At 41.3% G+C, this 21,039-nt stretch overlaps 1 protein-coding gene across 1 annotated transcript in view; it reads left to right on the top strand.

Annotated features, from left to right (window-relative positions):
* The window catches only part of kctd16b (potassium channel tetramerization domain containing 16b), a 95,031-nt gene extending 74,301 nt beyond the window's left edge, over window positions 1-20,730 (top strand). Inside the window, exon 3 of the mRNA XM_063011360.1 lies at window positions 20,122-20,730. Within this exon, the coding sequence (XP_062867430.1) occupies window positions 20,122-20,585 (464 nt within the window). The 3' untranslated portion in view covers window positions 20,586-20,730. The remainder of the gene's footprint in view (window positions 1-20,121) is intronic.
* Window positions 20,731-21,039: the final 309 nt, after the last annotated feature.

The following is a 21,039-nucleotide window of genomic DNA, read 5'->3' as shown; positions in this document are numbered from 1 at the left end:
TCTTCAAACGCTGTGTAAGGACCCTGATTGGCAGATAGAGAGGCGCCTGTGCAGAGTGCATAGGTGAAAAAAGGTTAAATCCACAGAGCATATACTGTATATACTGTATATATATACTGTATATATATATATATATATATATATACTGTATGTATATATATATATATATATATATATATATATTAGGGCTGTCGAAGTTAACGCGATAATAACGCATTAACGCGATTTCAATTTAACGCGATTAAAAATAATAGTGCCGTTAACGCAAATTCTAGTTAATGTTGAGACTTGACTGGTAGAACTACAACGCTCGGTTACATTATGTTAACAAACCGCAAAATTTGCGGTTTGTTAACATAATGTAACCGAGCGTTGTAGTGATGCACTTATAAAGAAATAAATACACGCTATATTCACAAGTTGTCGGTAGCAGAACACTTTTATTAACTTATTCTGTTAAGGTACCAAATACCGGAAAGCTGAGTCAAGCACGTTAGTCCATGCACTATGGAAGTCCCAAAGGGTCAAAACACACTCACTTCGTGTAGAAACGGCCATCAAACCATTGTCACAATACAACCACAGAAAAGTCTGTTACAATAACTACGCCTTATCCCACCTAAAGCACCGCTGATCTACAATGTTTGCTGATGGAGAAATTCTAAACTACAATCTGACATTTACTGCCTAGTATGTGAGTGAATAAAACTCCCTTACAGTTTTCTCTTGTCCCAGCAGTTTTTAACATCAGTACATTTAGCATAAAATGTGTTCACCATTTTAATTGTAACATTTCACATAAAAATCCTTGTTTTCTATAACATTTACACAGATTTTTTTTAATGCGATTAATCGCGATTAACTATATTAAATTCTGAGATTAATCGCGATTAAAAATTTTAATCGTTTGACAGCCCTAATATATATATATATATACAGTATATATATGCTCTGTGGATTTAACCTTTTTTCACCTATGCACTCTGCACTATATATATATACTGTATATATACTGTATATATATATATATATATATATATACAGTGTATCACAAAAGTGAGTACACCCCTCACATTTCTGCAGATATTTAAGTATATCTTTTCATGGGACAACACTGACAAAATGACACTTTGACACAATGAAAAGTAGTCTGTGTGCAGCTTATATAACAGTGTAAATTTATTCTTCCCTCAAAATAACTCAATATACAGCCATTAATGTCTAAACCACCGGCAACAAAAGTGAGTACACCCCTAAGAGACTACACCCCTAAATGTCCAAATTGAGCACTGCTTGTCATTTTCCCTCCAAAATGTCATGTGATTTGTTAGTGTTACTAGGTCTCAGGTGTGCATAGGGAGCAGGTGTGTTCAATTTAGTAGTACAGCTCTCACACTCTCTCATACTGGTCACTGAAAGTTCCAACATGGCACCTCATGGCAAAGAACTCTCTGAGGATCTTAAAAGACGAATTGTTGCGCTACATGAAGATGGCCAAGGCTACAAGAAGATTGCCAACACCCTGAAACTGAGCTGCAGCACAGTGGCCAAGATCATCCAGCGTTTTTAAAGAGCAGGGTCCACTCAGAAAAGACCTCGCGTTGGTCGTCCAAAGAAGCTGAATGCATGTGCTCAGCGTCACATCCAACTGCTGTCTTTGAAAGATAGGCGCAGGAGTGCTGTCAGCATTGCTGCAGAGATTGAAAAGGTGGGGGGTCAGCCTGTCAGTGCTCAGACCATACGCCGCACACTACATCAAATTGGTCTGCATGGCTGTCACCCCAGAAGGAAGCCTCTTCTGAAGTCTCTACACAAGAAAGCCCGCAAACAGTTTGCTGAAGACATGTCAACAAAGGTCATGGATTACTGGAACCATGTCCTATGGTCTGATGAGACCAAGATTAATTTGTTTGGTTCAGATGGTCTCAAGCATGTGTGGCGGCAATCAGGTGAGGAGTACAAAGATAAGTGTGTCATGCCTACAGTCAAGCATGGTGGTGGGAATGCCATGGTCTGGGGCTGCATGAGTGCAGCAGGTGTTGGGGAGTTACATTTCATTGAGGGACACATGAACTCCAATATGTACTGTGAAATACTGAAGCAGAGCATGATCCCCTCCCTCCGGAAACTGGGTCGCAGGCAGTGTTCCAGCATGATAATGACCCCAAACACACCTCTAAGACGACCACTGCTTTATTGAAGAGGCTGAGGGTAAAGGTGATGGACTGGCCAAGCATGTCTCCAGACCTAAACCCAATAGAACATCTTTGGGGCATCCTCAAGCGGAAGGTGGAGGAGCGCAAAGTCTCGAATATCCGCCAGCTCCGTGATGTCGTCATGGAGGAGTGGAAAAGCATTCCAGTGGCAACCTGTGAAGCTCTGGTAAACTCCATGCCCAGGAGAGTTAAGGCAGTTCTGGGAAATAATGGTGGCCACACAAAATATTGACACTTCAGGAACTTTCACTAAGGGGTGTACTCACTTTTGTTGCCGGTGGTTTAGACATTAATGGCTGTATATTGAGTTATTTTGAGGGAAGAATAAATTTACACTGTTATATAAGCTGCACACAGACTACTTTTCATTGTGTCAAAGTGTCATTTTGTCAGTGTTGTCCCATGAAAAGATATACTTAAATATCTGCAGAAATGTGAGGGGTGTACTCACTTTTGTGATACACTGTATATATATATATATACAGTATATATATGCTCTGTGGATTTAACCTTTTTTCACCTATGCACTCTGCACAGGCGCCTCTCTATCTGCCAATCAGGGTCCTTACACAGCGTTTGAAGACCCCACCCACATAGTCTGGTCATCCCGCCCTATATATTGTTCTATTATAAAACAGCTGAAGTAGAGAACAGGTGCCGAGCATGTTTTGAGGTGGCACATTTAAAAGCTGCAGCACAATCATGTGTCTGTGCTTTTCATGTGTATCCAGTTGGCATACATACACACTTTTCTTCTGAAGACTATAAAGAACAACATAAACCCAAAACATGGCTCAGTTTTCCTGTCTGGAAATACATGGTTATAATGAAGCCCTACTTCATCAAAACGGAAACACACAGCACGGCCGACTGAAGACTGACATGTTACACAGCTGTGGATTCAGTCGTGCTTCAGCTAAGCGTAGAGAATGATATTACTCAGTAAGGAAGGATGCACAGCAAAGCTATAACTGATACACATACCAAGCATAACATTATGACCACTGACAGGTGAAGGGAATAACACTGATTATCTCTTCCTCACGGCACCTGTTAGTGGGTGGGATATATTAGGCAGCAAGTGAACATTTTATCCTCAAAGTTGATGTGTTAGAAGCAGGAAAAATGGGCAAGCGTAAGGATTTGAGTGAGTTTGACAAGGGCCAAATTGTGATGGCTAGACGACTGGGTCAGAGCATCTCCAAAAGTATCTATCAAAAGTGGCCCAAGGAAGGAACAGTGGTAAACCGGCAACAGGGTCATGGGCGGCCAAGGCTCATTGATGCATGTGGGGAGCGAAGGCGAGCTACTGTAGCTCAAATTGCTGAAGAAGTAACTGTGTTTTACATCACAAAATGCACCACATATTGTAACTGCGTTTTAGATGACATCACAAAAGGCACCACATATTGTAACTGCGTTTTAGATGACATCACAAAATGCACCACATATTGTAACTGCGTTTTAGATGACATCACAAACTGCACCACATATTGTAACTGCGTTTTAGATGACATCACAAAATGCACCACATATTGTAACTGCATTTTAGATGACATCACAAAATGCACCACATATTGTAACTGCGTTTCAGATGACATCACAAAATGCACCACATATTGTAACTGCGTTTTAGATGACATCACAAACTGCACCACATATTGTAACTGCGTTTTAGATGACATCACAAAATGCACCACATATTGTAACTGCATTTTAGATGACATCACAAAATGCACCACATATTGTAACTGCGTTTCAGATGACATCACAAAATGCACCACATATTGTAACTGCGTTTTAGATGACATCACAAACTGCACCACATATTGTAACTGCGTTTTAGATGACATCACAAAATGCACCACATATTGTAACTGCATTTTAGATGACATCACAAAATGCACCACATATTGTAACTGCGTTTCAGATGACATCACAAAATGCACCACATATTGTAACTGCGTTTTAGATGACATTACAAAATGCACCACATATTGTAACTGCGTTTTAGATGACATCACAAAAGGCACCACATATTGTAACTGCGTTTTAGATGACATCACAAACTGCACCACATATTGTAACTGCGTTTTAGATGACATCACAAAATGCACCACATATTGTAACTGCATTTTAGATGACATCACAAAATGCACCACATATTGTAACTGCGTTTTAGATGACATCACAAAATGCACCACATATTGTAACTGCGTTTTAGATGACATCACAAAATGCACCACATATTGTAACTGCGTTTTAGATGACATCACAAACTGCACAAATGTCAACATCAACAATTCACCCTTACAAAGAGACTGGACCAAAATATGACTAAGAAAAGTTTGGGATTTTTTTTGATGATCTTTTTTTGCATTTTACCTCCTTTTCTCCCAATTTAGCGTAGCCAATCCCTGACAGTGCCCAAGGAGGGTGTATATTCGCCTGACACACACTCCTTCTGATGTGCACAGTCCACCAAGCCCTTTTTATTTACCCATACTTCAGTGGATTTGAGTGTGAGGTCAACTTTGCGTATGGAGAGCCACACCTCAATCCCTGCTCTTCTCCACTTTGTGTACAGGTGCCCTGGGCAACCAAGGTCCTTGATAACCCCAACCCCTTAGTCTGAACTTTTCCACCCATCAGACTGGAAGCCAATTTTTGTCTGCTGCAGGCCTTAGCCAATCATGCCTGCTAGAGGCCGCCCAGGCGACCGGTGGCAAAGCCGAGATTCGAACCCGGGAATCTCAGCACTAGCGAATTATTCCGCTGTGCCACCTGGGCGCTATAGAAGAGTTTTAAGACAAAAACCACTGCTGGCCAAAATGAACATACAGACTGATAACAAAAAAAAACACATCAATGACTCCCAAGTTTTTTGGTACAATGTTATGTCAACAGATGACTTGACACTGGGACTTTTACATCTGGCACAAAGTTACTAACAGTTAAACACAATGGTGATGGTGTAATGTTGGAGGGATGCCTTGCTGCTTCAGGGTCTGAACAGAACCATGAGTTTTGCCCTGTCCCAGAAAATCTTTATAGAAAATTTGTACTTATTAGGCTGTGAGATGGATCTTAGGCAGAGTTTGGTTATGCAGCAAGACAATAATACAAATCACAAGCAAGTCCAGCACGAAATGTCTTAAAATGAACCAAAAATAAGGCTTTGGAGTGACCTAGTCCGAGTCCTGAACTGTGCTCTATTAAAATGTTGTGAAAGGACCTTAAACTGGCAGTTTGAGTTCCAGTATGACCAAAAATGAATTCATTCTACAGATAAAAGCACAAGTAAGCAGAACCAGTAATTGTCTTTACAGGGGCAATTACTTTGTTCCCAGGGGAAATATAGGAGAACTCTTTGTGAGTTTTGTATCAGGATCTGAAACCATTAAAGAGGGTTTTGTTTTAACAGCACTATAAGGTGTATTTAGTGGGTAATTTTAATTTCACATTTTACTATTACTTTATTCTGGTCAGGATTGTGATGGGTCCAGTTATCCTGAAATCACTGGGCACAATGCAGTGACACACCCCTGGATAGGACGCCAATCTATCACGAGGCCTTGACCTCCCCCGCCTCAGATATAGTCAGTAGTGTCTGTATGTATACGCCTGACCTGTCTATAGCACCGTTGGGGATTCGATCCCAGCTGCAGTGGGCTAGTTTAATTAACCCATGCACCAACACTGTTTATTAAAGCAGATTGTTTTTGTCTACAGTATAATTGTGAAGATTTTACAGGAAGATCAGACCACAAATTATGAGTAATGAGTGCAGGAACCTAGGTAATTCCAAAGCTGCATCTGCTGCCTTCTTTTAAAATATTAATGTGATGCATAGTGCTGAATTCACATTTATTTCAAAGTGTATAGATCCGCAGCACCAGCACCGTCCTTACACCGGTGACTCGACATGCGTGAATGAAGCAAACAGCTTAAAAAGAAATTATTCGCTCCCGGCCAGCACTGCCATCCATCCTCACATGTCTGCCACTGCTAAGATCGGTCAGTGACAAAGTGGCTTTTCCATTGGCCAGCTGACAGACTGTAAAGACCGAGGAATAAAAGAAGATTGATAGATCTAGCGTGGACAATCGGATTATTTCTCTGTTGGTTAAAGGTGAGGATTGATCAGGTTGTGATAGCTAGCATGTGAGGTATTCAGAGGAACTGGAAGAAAAGTGGTACCACAGCACTTACAGGAATGAGGACTGTCATTAGAGCGTTACAAACTGCTACAGTGGTCTGATAAAAGGTGTCTAGATGCCTTGATGCACTTGGATTTTCTTTCAAATTCACTGCTTGGAAAAAAGGATTTTCTAAAGCTTACTTAAAAAAATACAGCTCAGTAATTGCTTTTTATATTGCTTTTTTATATAGCAAATTACTGTAAGCCATGATTTACTCTCTTTAAGATTCATTCAATCATTGATTAATTTTTGGGATCCAATTTTTAAAACCACTTTATTGAATCAGGGTCAGGATGGGTCAGGTACCACCTGTACACACTTCACTCAAGGCTGATTTACACACAACATGCTGCATCGGATCCTTCTGTGTAATGGGGCTGAGTAGTTGCAGACCAGTCATGCTGCCCATGCTAACTCCAGTGTTGAAATCAAGTAAGCACTGGTACACAGGCACAAGGTTGACTGGTCTGTTTTCTCAAGATCCTGTAAATGGCCAGGCACATTTCCCTCATTTACATGTGTAAATTACACAATTGTAAATTACACTATTTACAGAAGTTGAAGGATTGTACTGTAGGTAGTGTCCTGGTTCCAGATACCACAGAACTCCTTCAGATGTCTTGTGGAGTCCATGGGTCTGTCTGAAAACCTAGTGAGCTGCCCTGCTGTCTACTGCCTACCTACGTAGTTGCCTAAGTAAAGATGATTCTAATAATACATCATAAGGCAGATTATTTAGACGCACTACTTACACAGCGATTATAGTGATTACGTCACCACAGTTAGCCTCAGGACATTTTAACCAATGGGCTAAGTTGAAGGACTGTAGGTAGTGTCCTGGTTCCAAATACCTTGAGACTCCTTTAGATGTCTTGTTGAGTCCAGGGTCTGTCTGAAAACCAAGTGAGCTGCCTTGCTGCTTCTTGCCTTCTTAGACAGCTGCCTAAGTAGAGAGGATTCTAATATAATATTGAACATCTAAGGCAGATTATTTAGACGCACTACTTAGACAGCAATTATGTCACCACAGTTTTCACTTTCTAAGCTAACACAGTTAGCCTCAGGCCATTTTAACCAATGGGCTAAGTTGAAGGACTGTAGGTAGTGTCCTGGTTCCAGATACCTCAGGACTCCTTTAGATGTCTTGTGGAGTCCAGGGTCTGTCTGAAAACCTAGTGAGCTGCCTGCTGCCTATCTAGGCAGCTGCCTAAGTAGAGATGATTCTAATAAGACTTTGAACTTATAAGGCAGATTATTTAGATACAGTTCTTAGACAGCGATTACGTCACCGCAGTTTTCTCTTACTAAGCTACCACATTCAAACCAATGTGCTGAGCTGGCACAACCCGCTAGCATGCTAGCTAACATCTCCCTTCCTTTCTTTCCATGTACCGAAAACTGTTCAACTGTCACTGACAAGCCTGAATTTGCAAATAAATGACACTTGTACACCTTTATACAAATTAAAAATCAATGAGAATTTATTTACATTTTAAAAGAACTTGTTTGTTGCTCTGCATTTGTCCGCCATATTTATCATTTTTTGTGAGAAAAGTTGTGCCGCACTGAATCCTGGGATTGCCTTTACCGCTAAGGAAGCATCGAGCGCTCCCTTGTCATTCAGGCAGTTTATAGCTTCAAAAAAGGCACCTTAGTAGGCAGCATTTTAGGGTATCTAAGAATTTAGACAGCCTTCTTATTAATGTCATGTACAATGATGTAAAATGCTGTTTATGTAGAGAGCTCACTAGGTTTTCAGACAGACCCTGGGTGTGTTCGAAAAGCTAGGGAGCTGTCTACATAGACAGCATTTTACGTCATCCTGTGCGCGCTCCCGAGATGGAGGCTGGTCGAAATCCTAGATGCCTTAAAATCCTCACTTCTGAGGCATCTTATTATTTCAATGTTATTTTCACTCAGAAACGAGTGAGCATCTGACGCTGCCTTAGTGATCAAGGCAATCCCAGCATTCATTGCGGGTTGGGTGCTCTTCTCTCACAGAAAAATAAACATGGCTGACGGAGTTATTTTCAAACGTAAATAAAATATTACTGATTTTTAACTTGTATAAACTTGTACCGAGTGTTTTTATTTGCAAGTTCGAGCTTGTCAGGAAATTTAACCGTTATCGGTACATGAAGGAAGATCATTATATTGACGTTAGCATGCTGTGCTACCTCAGTTTATTGGTTTTAATGGCAAGATGCTAAATGCTAAACGCGAAACCCGATGGAATCGCTATCTAAGTAGTGCGTTCGAATAACCTGCCTTATAAGTCACTGACTTATTAGAATCCTCTCTACTAAGACATCCTAGGTTTTCGAACACATCCCCTATGTCTCTTCAGGTCAGAGATGGTTTAACATCATATTATGTGACTGTGTGAGTGGTCCTAATGTTAAATGAAGCCAATTTAAGAGAATGTGAGAGGAAAATGACTATTTGCAGATTTTAACTTCAGTCTACACACCTTGCCTTTGGCCATGGTGGTTACAAGACAACGCATTCTCTTATGAGATCTGAAAAACACTCTTAACACTAAGTGCTGTTTAACACTGTTTATGCATACTATTATTTGAACAATTACTCCCAATTAATCACAACAGGCCCACCACGTTTTATCAGTATTCTATTTTATTACTAGGCAAACTGCACCAGATGTTCTATCTACTATAAAATAAAAAAGGTTTCTTCTATATTAAAAAAAGAGTAAGCAAAAGATGATTTATGGGCTCCATATCTAATACTTTGTCTTTTCAGACCACTGCAGAGAACATTCTGCACACACCGAGTGCTGATTCTAGTGCTTATATACCCTCGCAGCAGTATGCTGTATAATGCTGCTGCTCAACAATGCAATTATCAATTTAACAGCGTCTGAAATGAGCGGCACCATCAGAGAGCTTATTACTGACATCCCACATAAAAAGCACTGGGAATACAAAAAGTAAGAGGGTGCTAGTGGGGAATGCAGCACCGACATCTGGAGCTCTAATCGTGTTTTCTCCTCATTTAACCACAGAGCTGCTGCAATGGCCCATGGTTTTAAAATTCCAAAGAATTATCATTTAAATAAATGAATATTAATAAACTAATATCAGTGGTCTTCCGAGTGGTGAAACAGAAAACTCTGTCTAAAATCCAGAGATTGTGATTGCGAGAACAGTAGAAAGTTGGAAAACCACTGCTGTGGAGCAGTTATGGTAATTGGCAAGCATGATGACAAAATAATTCAGCATGAAGCTGATAATTTTATTCAAGAGACTGATAAAACAAATGTTGCAACTGCTGTTTATTGCTCTCTTTGGGGATTTTATTGCTTGTTTTTATAGGTTTATATTCACAACATTATTGATCAACATTGCAGCCATTAGGCAGGTAAAAGCTCTTATGAACATCATCAAATACCCAAACATATTTAGTGCAATTATTGCACTGACCAATATTTTAATGATAGTTCAGCTATTAAAATGTATTTAGTTGTAAATTTAAGACAAATAAGTCTTAGAAGCATCTGCATCACTGACACCCATTAAAAGTCAATTATGTCTGAGTATATACCGTATGTACTTGGTTGTGTCAATAAACTCTCATTCTACAACAGGGTGGGTTGTGTCTTGCGAATAAAGTGTGAGGTGAACCCCGCACCTGCACACATATAAAATGAACCCAAGTGCAGGATGTTTGATCAAGGTAAAACATTACTCTGGCAAAAGAGGGGATTATGGAACATTAAAAAGGTGACAAAATAATAGAAATAAAGCAGTAATATAGTAATAAAAAGTAACAGAAATACTTTTGTGGTTTGAGATCTACTTTAATGCTTTGAAGCTTTTTTTTCGTTTCAGTTGCCTATACTGATATTCAGCATTACAGGGCAAGCGACTGAAAAATCACACTAACCTTATTCTGATGATTTGCACTTGGTCAGCCAGGTTTATGTAGTCTGGACAGTAGCTGCTGATGCCAATTCTCAAGCAGCCTTCCAAGTTTTCATCAGTAACGGTGGACCGATATTTAGACTTAATTATTTTCAAGTGAGAAAACGCTGATTCACACAAGTAGGTTGATCCAAAAATGCTGTCAAATATATCAAATAAAGTGCACTATTCACTTGTATGCAAGATGCCCCCTGCTTTTCCAGCTCTGATGACATGTTTTTGAAGTCCCGTAAGTTGTGACGCTGAAACTTTGACGACAATAACTCCAGGTTTCATTTGAAAGCATTCTGATCATGTCCAGCTGGGCGTATTCTCTTCCGTTTGAGACGCAAAGAAACTCTTTGATGTCAGGTAAAGCTTGTCTGGGCACTCATCTTCACAAACAGTGTAGGTTATGAAAGGAAGAATGCAAAAATGGCGCAAACTGGCTACTGATGAATGAGAACTTTCTAGATTAGCGTGCTTTAGGCAGGCTGAGGTGTAGCTATGGTAACAAACAGCGCCATAAAAGAAACAGTGCCAACATTTCATATCAATCATGTTGACTTGTTTGAATGAGGCGCAATCTACCAGCCTGCAGTCCATTGCGATTGGCGTATTGGGCCCCACTAAAATAAAGTAACAAATAAAAGATACAAAACTATCCACAGACTACAATGGAGAAAGTGGATAGAAGTGAGATAGCGCAGAACTGAAAACTGTTTGTCACAAAATATGCTATATGTGAGAACTTAGTTTTCATAAAAAAATGAAAGGTAGGGAACCCTCAGAACCAGCCAGGACCAGTAAAGCACAACCGGACCCCCAATGTAGATCTACTCTGAAAACAGGACGTTACACTGCTTTTGGGGCAGTCTGCTTTTTCAGGGTGATTCCATCGCGAGACCCAAAAACGCTGCAACACCGAGTGAGTTCCCAGAAAGAAAATAAAGAAATAAATAATAATATACTGTAAACTGTGTACCTCATGCTTTTTCTTTGGTGAAATGCAATATTGTACATGGCTATTAAAATACTATAATCAGGACCCTAATACATTTCACGGCAGTCATTAAATAACACTCATAAATTGAACAATGTCCGTGTTTTGACACACCCATTTACACTTTACCTTTTCAGCATTTAGCAGACGCTTTTATCAAAAGCGACTTACAGTACTGTGACAGTATAAGCAATTGAAGGTTAAGACCATTCCTCAAGGACCCAACAGTGGCAAATTGGCAGTGTTGGGGCTTGAACCAGCAACCTTTCAATTACTAGTCCAGTACCTTACCCGCTAGGCTACAACTGCAGAGTTTGCTGAGTTTATAAAGAAAGAAATAAACTGTACATAGACAAACTAGCAAAAGGTGCAGCACAGACTACACAGAGATGATCATGTGTGTAGAGAAGCACACTTTATCATTGATTATGGAATCCCCAAAGAGACAAAATGCACTCAATACATAAACACATCCATCACACATTATCAACACACTACACCACAGAAAGTGGTGAAAGTCTCTTACACTAACTTAATTGCTGTATGAATGCTAGGACCGCCCGATATTGCATATTGTGCCTCATATTTCATATGGTACCTTAAGTTTTGAATTTCTCAGCACATTGCATATTACATTGGAATCGGCTCATTTCACGGCCATGAATTAGGTAGGGCTTTAACTATAATCATCAGACTATCAAACAGCTGATTTGTTAAATGTTGTTGCACCATGTGAAGCAGTCTGGATCATTTGAACTGACACAGTGAACACCAGCTGGTGGATAAACGCAAAAATGAACCACTTCATCAATATGCAGCATGGTTGCAATAAAATGCAATATAGTGGTACCTTGTAACTCGACTTCCCCTAAACTCGAAATCTTTGAAACTTGATGCCCTTCGTCCAGAAATTTGTACCCTTAAACGTACCCTCTACGTTTCTCTTAAATTCGATGTGTGTGCGACTGTCGCTTTATTCAGCGCACGGTAAACAATGGCAGCAGCATAAAATCATATCCGCTGCTTACCTGAGCTTCTTTTCTTCAAATTGAGACCAAATCTATATCCGTGTGTTGTTCCATTAGGGATAAAATCCACTTGTTTTTCTTCTTGGCTAGAATATATAAATCCAAATCCAACTACGTTTGTCCACATAAATAACGAAAACTGTCTTATTCGGATCGTTTATTCTTACGGCTTTCGCGGTAAAAAGCTGAAACTGGTAATTTGTTAACTGTCACTTATACCTCTACAACCAATAAAGAGAGGGTTTTTTTCATTGCCAGCTCACCTAAATGCCACACGTTAGAGAAATCCAAAAAATATTGCTAACAATATAAGCAGTTTCACGGGACCATGGAACGCATTAACAGGTTTCCCATACATCCTTATTGGAAAAAAATACCTTAAAACTCAACACCTTTCAAACACAACGCTACTTCCAGTACCAATTGACGTAGAGTTTCAAGGTGCCACTGTATTAGTACACCTAGTAAACCTAACTACCTATTAGTATACCTATTAGTATAGTTAGTATACCTAACTACCAGCATCACATTCTTTCTTCTGTAGGGATTTAGGTAAACTGAATTAAAATAAAAATAAACACAGGGGGTAAAATGCACATTTTTATACCTCCTGGTAAGAGACAAGTGCAGACTGGCTTGTTGGCATACCTATGTTCCATCATGGGGCTGGCAGCACTGATGATAGATTTAGATCAAACCCCCTGCAGAGCCTAAGGAACATTTCTGCTATGGAAATTTATTTTAACTAAGTCACATGATTAGAGATGATGCTTTTTTACAGTATTTACAGTCCCACTTGGATTAATGCTATATGCAAGGGTAGTAAAGCTGCTGCGTCAAGCTTCTGCAGCTAGGAACATCAGTTATGTACATTACTTTTCAAAGGTAGTGCTATATTTTACTGCTTCTTTTACCTGAAAATTATAAAGATCAGCAGTTTTCTGACTTTCTCAGTTCAGCCGTGCCTCAGCCAGTCATTCTGATGTTTGATGTGAACATTACCTAAAGCTCTTGACTGTGTCTTTATCAATTTATGAATTGTGCTCCTGGCACACGACTGCCTGATGAATAATTGCACAAGTGAGCAGTATATACAATGATCAGACCCCTTTTGCTGCCAAAACAGCCCTGACCCATCAAGGCATGGACTCCACTAGACCCCTGAATGGTGTGCTGTGGTATCTGGCACCAAAATGTTAGGAGCAGATCCTTTAACTCCTGTAAGTTGTGAGGTGGGGCCTCCATGAATCGGACTTGTTTGTGCAGCACATCCCACAGATGCTCGATTGGATTGAGATCTGGGGAACTTGGAGGCCAAGTCAACACCTCAAACTCGTTGTTGTGCTCCTCAAGCCATTCCTGAAGCATTTTTGCTTTGTGGCAGGGCACATTATCCTGCTGAAAGGGGTCACAGCCAGTACATGGTCTGCAACAATGCTTAGGTAGGTGGTACGTGTCAAAGTAACATCCACATGGATTCCCAGCAGAACATTGCCCAAAGCATCACACTGCCTGAGCTGGCTTGCCTTCTTCCCAGAGAGCATCCTGGTGTCATGTGTTCCCCAGGTAAGTGACGCACACGCACCCGGCCATCCACGTGATGTAAAAGAAAACGTGATTCATCACACCAGGCCACCTTCTTCCATTGCTCCGTGATCCAGTTCCGATGCTCATGTGCCCATTGTTGGCGCTTTCAGCGGTGGACAGGGGTCAGCATGGGCACCCTGACTGGTCTGCGGCTATGCAGCCCCATACGCAACAAACTGTGATGCACTGTGTATTCTGACACCTTTCTATCAGAACCAGCATTAACTTCTTCAGCAATTTGAGCTACAGTAGCTCGTCTATCCAGCCTTCACTCCCCACGTGCATCAATGAGCCTTGGCCGCCCATGACCCTGTCGCCGGTTTACCACTGTTCCTTCCTTGGACCACTTTTGATAGATACTGACCACTGCAGACCGGGAACACCCCACAAGAGCTGCAGTTTTGGAGATGCTCTGACCCAGTCGTCTAGCCATCACAATTTGGCCCTTGTTAAACTCGTTTAAATCCTTACGCTCGTCCATTTTTCCTGATTCTAACACATCAACTTTGAGGATAAAATGTTCACTTGCTGCCTGATATATCCCACCCACTAACAGGTGCCGTGATGAAGAGATAATCAGTGTTATTCACTTCACCTGTCAGTGGTCATAATGTTATGCCTAGTTGGTGTATATCACACATGATTTTTTTTTACCTTTGCTTTATTCTAGTCGCAGTTGCTGTAAGTCTGTCCCTTAAATGGATGCAGTCAAACTATAGGCATTGAGAAGTCACCACCTACAGCCAACAATAATTTTAAACAATAACTTTGAAGCTTATGCAACAATGTAAAGGCACAACTAGTGTTTCATGGCCTAAGATTTAACAAGCAATAACCCTGTTTTATCTGAATTTAGTAGAAGCAAATTACACGAAATCCACATGTCGTTTTTTGTTGTTTACACAATCTTCAGTCTTACTGAAGTGTCATCTGCATAGCGGTGGAAACGGATGCCATGTTTATGATTTTTATGATTTTTTATTCCAATAGTAGCATGTGGAGTGTAAATAATATAGGTCCCAACACTGACACCTGTGGAACACCATACTTTTTTAATTACATTGACATCTATCACTCTGCATGCTCCTCTCTATACTTCAGTAAAAAAGCTTTATGTAGATGTTTACTTTATGAATAATCTAAATATTTACATATTTTTATTTTATGTGGATTTTATTCACCCTGTTCTTCAATAGTCAGGACTCTCCCAGGACCACTACAGAGCAGGTATTATTTAGGTGGTGGATCATTCTCAGCACTACAGTGACACTGACATGGTGGTGGTTAGTGTGTGTTGTGCTGGTATGAGTGGATAAGACACAGCAATGCTAATGGAGTTTTTAAACACCACACTGTCACTGCTGAACTGAGAATAGTCCACCAACCAAAAATATCCAGCCAACAGCGTCCTGTGGGCAGCATCCTGTGACCACTGATGAAGGTCTAGAAGATGACCAACTCAAACAGCAGCAATAGATGAGCAATCGTCTCTGACTTTACATGTACAAGGTGGACCAACCAGGTAGGAGTGTCTAATAAAGTGGACAGTGAGTGGACACGGTATTTAAAAACTCCATCAGCGCTGCTGTGTCTGATCCACTCATACCAGCACAACACACACTAACACACCACCACCATGTCAGTGACAGTGTGTGTAGAAACCATGATGTGGTTTTAATGTTATGGCTGATCAGTGTAATTGGTTATGTCTGGTGGGTTATGATGGCATAAAATGGATTGACACCCTATCCAGGGTGTTCCTGCATTGCACCCAAAGTTTCCAAGTAGAACTGGACCAAATTAAAGCAGTTGATGAAAAAAAGGGTGTTGCTCATAGATTCAAATGTAAGTGCATGGCAGAGCCAGGATTCAAAACTCGCCTTGTCATTGATAACCCAGAGCTCTACCCACTAGGCTACCATTGCATAGCCTCCTCATCTTATCTAGTCTTATATTATTCAATAGAGCTGCCTGTGCAATTGCTGCTTGTTTTAGGTTATATACCTATCCTTTATTATTATGAGCTATTATTGTTTCTATAGAATAAAAAATTAAATAAAAAAAATGTAAATAAAAACAATAAAACAGAATTTTTATAGTTTTTTAATTTTTTATAGTTTTTATAGCCACAGTGTAATTTCATAGTAAAGTTTAATTATTAAAAACACGTATTTATTATTAAAAATTCATTGATATAATGTATCAATAAAATAATATTTTTAATGTCTTTACTGACCATTGTGTCATTTTTATGTACGATTTTATGAGAGTTTTGCTCAAACTTATGGGAAATGAACAAGCTCTTACTCTCATGTACCATAATTCATTAATAATTATACAATTAATAAATAAGCAGTAAATCAAGGGCAGTGATAGCTCAGTGGTTAAGGTACTGGACTAGTAAACAGAAGGTTGCCGGTTCAAGCCCCGCCACCACCAAGTTGCCACTGTTTGGTCCCTGAGCAAGGCCCTTAACCCTCAATTGCTCATTGTGTTCAGCTCATTGTGTAAGTAGCTTTGGATAAAAGTGTCTGCTAAATGCTGAAAATGTAAATGTAAAATGTAAATCCATGGATGTCTACATGCAGACGTGATTGGCAATGTCTGGGAGGATGGAATGGCCGAGCTTCCACAATGGATGGATTTTGTTGACATTCTGATTTGGTGTAGTGACTGGCATAAAAACCTGCATTCACCGTGGTTCTTTCTGAATGAGTGCGATGGCACCCATGTTAAAATGGTCAGATGATTCTTTGGCAGATTGTATAACAATTGCTCATCAATTCACTATCAGCCATTCAATATGCCGTGGTGCTAGAATGTTGCAAACAAAGAATGCACTGAAGAAAGAATGCACTAATGGATTATTGAATGACTTTTAGTCAACCAACTGCTAGTGAAACCCAGTGAATCATTACTTCAGCATTCACCAGTGATATTTATTTTTAAAAGCAATAAATATACAGTAAGCTGGTTTTCTATTGCCACATACACCCAACAGACATAACATTATGATCACTGACAGGTGAAGTGAATAACAATGATTATATCACAGCACCTGTTAGTGGGTGGGATATATTAGGCAGCAGGTGAACATTTAATCCTTAAAGTTGATGTGTTAGGAATAGGAACAATGGGTGAGCATTAGGATTTGAGCGAGTTTAACAAGGGCCAGATTGTGATGGCTAGACGACTGGGTCAGAGCATCTCCAAAACTGCAGCTCTTGTGGGGTGTTCCCGGTCTGCAGTGGTCAGTATCTATCAAAAGTGGCCCAAGGAAGGAACAGTGGTAAACCGGCGACAGGGTCATGGGTGGCCAAGGCTCATTGATGCACGTGGGGAGCGAAGGCTGGCCCGTGTGGTCTGATCCAACAGACGAGCTACTGTAGCTCAAATTGCTGAAGAAGTTAATGCTGGTTCTGATAGAAAGGTGTCAGAATACACAGTGCATCACAGTTTGTTGTGTATGGGTCTGCATAGCCGCAGACCAGTCAGGGTGCCCATGCTGACCTCTGTCCACCACCGAAAGCACCAACAATGGGCACGTGAGCATCAGAACTGGACCACGGAGCAATGGAAGAAGGTGGCCTGGTCTGATGAATCATGTTTTCTTTTACATCACGTGGATGGCCGGGTGTGTGCGTGTCCCTCACCTGGGGAACACATGACACCAGGATGCATTATGGGAAGAATGCAAGCCAGCAGAGGCAGTGTGATGCTTTGGGCAATGTTTTGCTGGGAAACCTTGGGTCCTGCCATCCATGTGGATGTTACTTTGACATGTACCACCAACCTAAGCATTGTTGCAGACCATGTACATCCTTTCATGGAAACGGTATTCCCTGATGGCTGTGGCCTCTTTCAGCGGGATAATGCGCCCCGCCACAAAGCAAAGTATAGGTGTTCTTGCATACATAAACATCTCTGTATATAACTAATGGGCAGACTTGCACTCTATGAATTATTTCTGACATCCGGAGGAGCATTTGCATAATTCATGCAAATGAACTAAAGTTGCATAATTAAAAATTTGACAGGGATGAATGTTGTGAAATAGTGTGGATCAGGGCAGATGGATTTAAAATGCAAAAACACACAATACCTTAGTTAGAGCCCTTAGCTGTAACGTGGTAGCAGCCGGGTGAGTGCTGCTTCACGTCAGGGCTCAGACACGGTTGGCTTGATCTGTCAATCTTGGTGAGCCGACAGATCACCGGTGTCTTGTGCTCCCCTGGTGAGAGACTTGCAGGAGCACTTGTAATCATACGTAATTGATGATCACCTGTGTCTCATGAGCGTCACTCCAGGTGAAAGTTTTTCTTTATATCGTGGCTTCTTGATACCCTTTTCATCAGCGCATTGGCTGGCACACCTGTTTTCTCTTGATGATGGGATGCCAGATTGCTCGGTTCTCTTTGCCCCAGTTCTTGGTGGGTTTGGGCCACCTAGTTTTTTTGTTTTTTTAAATTTTTCCCCTTTTTCTACCCCTTTAGCGCATCCAATTGTTCAATTTGCATTGTGCTTCCTCTCTGTCTATGCTGAACCCTGCCCTGACCGAGGAGATCGAAGCTAACCCATATCCCCTCCCAAACATGGGCAGCAGCCGGATGCATTTTTGCCACCCACACATTTTATGAGTTTGGCGCCACCTAGTGTTGCATGCAGAGAGACACACCCTAAGGGCACTCTTCCTCATCTCCTGTGCAGGCGCCTCTAATCAGCCGGCAGAGGTCGTAATCGCATTCTGACAGAGAGAGAGACCCACATCCGGTTCTTTCTAGCCAGGGTCCTTGCACAGCGTTCAAAGACCTTTTCCCACCCAGCAGACTGATGGCCAATTCTAACAACTGCAGGCATTAGTCAATTGTGCCCGCTGGAGGGCACCCAGCCGACCGGTAGCAGAGCTGAGATTAGACCAAGGAGTTCAGAATCCGAGCGCTGATGCGCTAGTGGAATATCCCACTGTTATACCCCTTTTCTATCCTTTGTTCTCCGTAGCGGGTTGTAAATATATTTTTTTTATTATCGTCCCTTTGTTAATTTGTATTAATAGATTGGTGGCTTTATTTTCTAAATTGATAATCTGTACAGGGGTTCTATTTTCTTTTCTGAAAGGCATATGGGGATTTGCCTGGCTCTCTCCTTCCCTGTTACATTAGCAAACGCGGCTTGTGTAATCGGCTTCATTAGAAAGAGCACACATGGTGACTTGGTGACTGTCTTCATATCGTTTTAATAGACACAAACACATCAAATATGTTTGAGTACTTTATAGTGTCATTAACCACAAGCTGGTTTTGTTTTTGTGTACACACAGGGACATGTCTTTAAGTATAAAAATGTACACTGATCAGCCATAACATTAAAACCACCTCCTTGTTTCTACACTCACTGTCCATTTTATCGGCTTCACTTACCATTTAGAAAGACTTTGTAGTTCTACAATTACTGACTGTGGTCCATCTGTTTCTCTGCATGCTCTGTTAGCCCCATTTCATGCTGTTCTTCAATGGTCAGGACAATGGATGGGGGATCATTCTCAGCACTGCAGTGACACTGACATGGTGGTGGTGTGTTAGTGTGTGTTGTGCTGGTATGAGTGGATAAGACACAGCAATGCTGATGGAGTTTTTAAACACCTCACTGTCACTGCTGGACTAAGAATAGTACACCAACCAAAAATATCCAGCCAACAGCGCCCTGTGGGCAGCGTCCTGTGACCACTGATGAAGGTCTAGAAGATGATCAACTCAAACAGCAGGAATAGATGAGCGATCGTCTCTGACTTTACATCTACAAGGTGGACCAACTAGGTAGGAGTGTCTAATACAGTGGACAGTGAGTGGACACAGTATTTAAAAACTCAAGCAGCGCTGCTGTGTCTGATCCACTCATACCAGCACTAACAAATAATACCTGCTCTGTGGTGGTCTTGTGGGGGTCTTGACCATTGAAGAACAGGGTGAAAGCAGGTTAAAAAAGTACATAGAGAAACATATGGACTATGGTAAGTGGAGCTGATAAAATAGACAGTGAGTGTAGAAACAAGGAAATGGTTTTAATGTTATGGCTGATCGGTGTATTACAAGAAAGTCGAGTTGTTCTGTATAAAATGCTCTACCAGATCTTTTGTCATTCATGATATACTGCGTCTGTCTGTTTCAGGTGGTCCATCACGTTGGTCCTCGCCGGCATGCGACTGCTGCTGTAAGGGCCACAAAGGCGAAGGAGAGGGTGAAAGTGGCACCTCCTTTAACGAGTTATCCACCTCAAGCTCAGAGAGCCAATCGGAGGCTAATTCTCCCCAGGGCACGGTCATCCGAGGCCCCGTTACCCGCCAGACGCACGTCCAGACTCTCGACCGACCGCCCAAGAAAGAAAGGCCAGGCGCGCAGCACCTGCAGCAGCAGCAATCCGAGCAGCGACGCAAGAGCGACCTTCTTCGCACCCTCACCGCAAGCTCCCGGGACACCAGCATCAGCAAAAAGCGACCTGCCAAAGAAAAGATGAGCGTGGAAGAGGAGCTGGAGAAGTGCATCCAGGACTTCCAGAAAATCAAGATCCCTGAACGTTTCCCAGAGCGCAAGTACATGTGGCAAGCTGACCTTCTGCGCAAGTACCGGCTTTGAGAAAAGGCAAAAACTAGTGTTGAAGCAGGAGTTTAAATCTGTGTACGGTGTTAACGATGCACACGTTCTGTGACACTGGATCCAAGATTTCAGGTTGACTTGAACGCGTCCATGTAGCGCACAAGGTTATTGTTTTCATTTAAAAAGCACAATGTATGGTCTATAGATAGCACAGATGAACACAAATGTATCTGTCTTTGATCTTTTCGTGTCAGCGGGCGAGCGCAGTGGGTACATTCAGGTGGTCCAGAGGTCGGACACTGAATGTGCAACCCGATTCATAAATAATTCATGCCCTCCCTACTGTGCCCTCACTAAAAATAGCTAGTGTCTTGTTGGACATGAGAGCCAGGTTTGATTTCAGCACTTCAAAAAGCACAGAGGACACCACGTTTTCTCTCTCTTTTCTCTCTCTATGTGTAAACCTAATTTACCCCTCTATCTTTTAACCTTC

Source organism: Trichomycterus rosablanca, chromosome 16 (assembly GCF_030014385.1).
Source record: "Trichomycterus rosablanca isolate fTriRos1 chromosome 16, fTriRos1.hap1, whole genome shotgun sequence".
NCBI lineage: Eukaryota > Metazoa > Chordata > Actinopteri > Siluriformes > Trichomycteridae > Trichomycterus > Trichomycterus rosablanca.
This window is presented reverse-complemented; position numbering and strand designations above follow the sequence as displayed.